Source organism: Laccaria bicolor, genomic scaffold, assembly GCF_000143565.1.
Source record: "Laccaria bicolor S238N-H82 LACBIscaffold_146 genomic scaffold, whole genome shotgun sequence".
Classification (NCBI taxonomy): domain Eukaryota; kingdom Fungi; phylum Basidiomycota; class Agaricomycetes; order Agaricales; family Hydnangiaceae; genus Laccaria; species Laccaria bicolor.
The window spans coordinates 36994-41147 of NW_001890005.1; the positions used below are offsets into that span (position 1 = coordinate 36994).

At 49.5% G+C, this 4154-nt stretch overlaps 1 protein-coding gene across 1 annotated transcript; it reads right to left on the minus strand.

Annotated features, from left to right (window-relative positions):
- Positions 1 to 1011: 1011 nt before the first annotated feature.
- On the minus strand, positions 1012 to 2966 carry LACBIDRAFT_335768 (uncharacterized protein; the record flags this gene model as incomplete). Its single annotated transcript, XM_001890658.1, has 8 exons — positions 1012 to 1026; positions 1076 to 1280; positions 1526 to 1695; positions 1925 to 2067; positions 2100 to 2303; positions 2508 to 2569; positions 2618 to 2671; positions 2905 to 2966. The coding sequence occupies 8 exons, from the start codon at positions 2964 to 2966 to the stop codon at positions 1012 to 1014; spliced, it is 915 nt and encodes a 304-aa protein (XP_001890693.1).
- Positions 2967 to 4154: the final 1188 nt, after the last annotated feature.

Genomic DNA, 4154 nt, shown 5'->3' on the forward strand with positions numbered 1-4154 from the left:
CCGCTGCAGTTTGTCCATCAGAATCAAAATCGTCTGGGGCAGGCGGAGAGAAGCATGTGAAGGCGTTGACAGCATCCACATGAACACCATGACTAGGATGGGAGAGGAGGGTGACCAGCGGCTCGGAAAGAGCATTCTATACGGAATGTGACTGCTTTGAGAACAACAACAAGAACGAAAGAGGATGGAGCCATCTGGCCTGGAATCATCGCAAGCCAACGTCCGGAGTTGGCCAGATCCTGAATCGGCGTGATTTTGACCTTGTTCACTCAACATGCGAACTCGAATCAAGTCTCGTATCAGAATCACAACCAGTTTTCAGGTGAGCAAAACGTCATGGCGGCTAGCGTTCCTTGGGCTAATGCTAACGAATTGAGATGGGCGACGATGCCAGAAAAAGTTGTGCGAGGTCGGTGGCACCAGATTTGCCGTTTTGAGTGGGGTGACGGTGAGGATGTGGTAGTAGGCGCTGTTAGCGATCTGAAAAACGTGCGGGGGAAGTCTGATGAGTCCCGGTACTCTGTAGCGTGTTTGTACGGCATGGAATCCGAATTTGGGGGGAGTATTTGTGGCGCTGAGGGCGACGAGGCTAGAGAGTCGTGGATATCTCGCGAGAACAGATGACGATGATGTCGTCTGAAATGAGAGAGGTCTGCGAGGTCGGATTTGCCGTTTTGAGTGGGGTGACGGTGAGGTTGTAGGTGGTGAGTTAAGACCTGTAGGTACATGGACGTGCATCTTGCTAGAATCCTTGTCCAATGCGTCCGACCAGATTCATCAGAGCGCCCTTCAGCGTCAGCCTCAACCACGACGGGAAAGCTGATGTTCACGAAAATGTTGGTAAGTATGTTGTAGGGTGCGGTTAGATACATTATTAACATACCTTTTGTCAGAACCTTTCCGTTTGAATATTTTTGAAGCGCATGGTACCGCTGATTACTGTACTATGATGCGTAACATCCCATCCTATTTATTGACTTGACCGGTCTCAAGGTAGTAGAGTATGTATGTCTATTTCGCTGTCACCTAAGATGGCGGTAAGATTCGAACAAGGGAATGCAGGAAAGCGTCTTACCTCTCCGCTCCATAGAAGGTCGTACTCGTACGCCCGAAATGTCTTGCGTGTATCTGCGCCAAATTTCGCCGCTCGCCCAGCCTTGTACATGTGAAGGTAGAAGATGGAGCGGTTGGACTTCATGTCGAAGGCCCAGGCTGTCCAGTGCTCGCCTTCCTTCCGACCTTTTGCCATGGGACGGTGATCCGAATTGTGAAGGGAATCACTATAACCACCATAAGCGGAAATACAGAGAAGAAACGAGAGAAATGAACGCACTGGATTAAAACCCGCCAATCGCGGATGCCAAAAATTCTATCCACCTTAGTTTTGTTGGTATACATTGTGTCGTAAGCCAACGACAACGCCATGTGTCGACGGCTTTTGATTGACTGAAGGATATAGATTTGGAGTAACATGAGCAGAGTATGGCAGAGTTGATCGTGTCTTGCGATCCTATTGATTACTTACATAATTACCTGCAAGCGAAGACCTTCTGCAGCGCTCAACGGGATGACCCAATCGGACGAGTGGTTGGCTTGCAGAACCCAGGGAAGTCCGAGACGACTGACGACACGATGCAAGAGCAGCTCCCGGAGAACTCCTCTTAGAGTGTGCGTCTTGAGAAGAATAGTCACGGACTACGGATGGCAAAGTCAAATAGGACGCAGTCTCGCGAATTACTGTCCCTCGGTTTGACAAATTGGGTAACTGCCTTCTTGATGGGCTTGTCCCTTGAGAACATTGCGGTCATCGTAATCTTTTGATAAAGTGAATGAAAACAAGACACCGGTTGCTGAGAGATGTACTATTTCAGCACTGATCTTGGAAGATCGGTGAAAGCTCCGACGCCACGACGCCATTTTCCACCTTTTGGCTGCAATCCGGGATCAGCTGCTGCATCAGCGTCTTCAGCTCTCCAGCCTGCTTCTTCGTTACTATCGGCTCATCATGTCGCATGTGCAGAGTCGTCATGCTACAAGGTCGGTCAATCGGCTGGGCACCGACTTGATCTACGCGGTGCATGTCAGCAAAAACGGCGTACAGGGGGGGGATTGGGGGATAACGAACAATGTTGAAACATTCCTGTCATTCACTTTTGGCGGGCCCCCATTGCGATAGAGGGAAAGCGAGGAGCGCGGAGTTGCATGCCGAGGTCTGCGACGCCGCCGGGAGAACTCTGGAGGGTTGGGGCTGTTGTGAGCAGAAGCCCATTCATGAGTAGAGTACGGGCGAGAATCACGATGCACTGGGTCGGGTGGCAAGGAGACAATAGTGGGACATTTTTTTTCAAGCAGGGGCAGCAACCTGAACAGACCCACATCAGCCATTCATGTCCGTCAAATAAAATGCCGGACAAACGTTATGTAACTCTCGTCGCACATCTCTCACTACTCTCTCTACTTTCCGCGCTCCCTCAACTTTGACTTGCATGCGCTGAATCGTGCCATACCTTCACCTTCGACATCGAACGCCGGCTTCGCAATTCCTTTATTTATGAACAGCGTTGGACCACTAGATGAAATTAGCGTTTCGTTCTCTCTACGGTTGTGCAAAACGCACCTTTCCATCTGATCCCAAGAGTTCCGCAAGGACGAGGTAACCCCTCCGTCGGCACTACAAGATTCGGTCGGTGGAAACTATGATCGCAATTAGCTTTGCAATGAACACATTCTTAGGACAAGCCACCCGACAAGATCGTTATGAACAGCATGCACCACTGTGATAGATAAGCCCTCCGTCGCAGATATAAGATTCGGTCCAGGCCATGATCGTAACCGCGGCCTTGTCCTTAATAGTGGCCTTGGTCATTGGTGGCCTTAATTTTCGTCCTGGTCGTCGTTGCGTACGAAAAAATAGAAGATGTAGCTAGTGTCATGTACAGAGTTCGCCGAGGGGCGGGTCTAGTCATTGTGGATTGGCTTTGGAAATAAACACAACCAAATAATACTTACCTCCTTCCTCCGACCTCATTCCATACCAAACACGAAACTTCATAGGCGCTCCGCGGCGGAGCTGTTCTTCTGATCGTCTCATGAGAGATGAAGCCCATGCCACCCAATTCTCTTTACTCCATTGCCTTTTTTTGCAACGCCAATCTATGACTGGTGATTGTTAACCAGTGGCTGCTACATCATATACTTATGTTGCCCTCTAACTTCTAAGTCTTCAGGTATACTTATGACTACTAAGGTCGCTCTTTATTATCCCTCATGAGGCTATCAATTACCCTTGCGCTCCCTTGCGTCACTTGACATCCAACCTGCCGGTGCCTGAGATTTCGTGAAACAAAGATCTCACCACGAGAACTGACACGAGGCTTCAAGGGTCAAGGCTTTGTCATTCGCCAATCGCTGACGATTGACTGCTGATTGCTAACCAGATATCTAGGTTGTCGTCGAACGCTCACCTCTTGACGATGTGCCAGGTTATGGAGCTCGGCCCATGATGATTACCTCTGGCATCAATGCGGGACAAGAGATGCACTCAGAGAGAGATATGATCTACGTCGTTAGCTCGGTACGGCTCGCGAGAAGCTGGACGCGGAGACAATCACGCATGGGTTTTTGCACGACGAACTTACACTGCTGAAGCGTAACATTCGCCTCCTGATTGATTACATTTCTTGGCGACTTCTGATATTGTTTGAATTTCTTTCAGAGACGCCAATTACCCTTGCGTCACTTGACATCCAACCTGCCGGTGCCTGAGATTTCGTGAAACAAAGATCTCACCACGAGAACTGACACGAGGCTTCAAGGGTCAAGGCTTTGTCATTCGCCAATCACTGACGATTGACTGCTGATTGCTAACCAGATATCTAGGTTGTCGTCGAACGCTCACCTCTTGACGATGTGCCAGGTTAAGGAGCTCGGCCCATGATGATTACCTCTGGCATCAATGCGAGGACTTTTGCTGTACTTTTCTGCGTGCGATCGACATAATATTTACAGTGCCTGCGGGAGGCCTTGAAGATAAACGAGACGTGGTTGTCACAAAGCACGTTTCTGTTACCCACTCGCGACGCACCGTTCTCCTTTGTCACGATTAGACCTCTTTCGCTTTGTTAGCTATTCGGACTTTCTCCCCTCTCTCAATC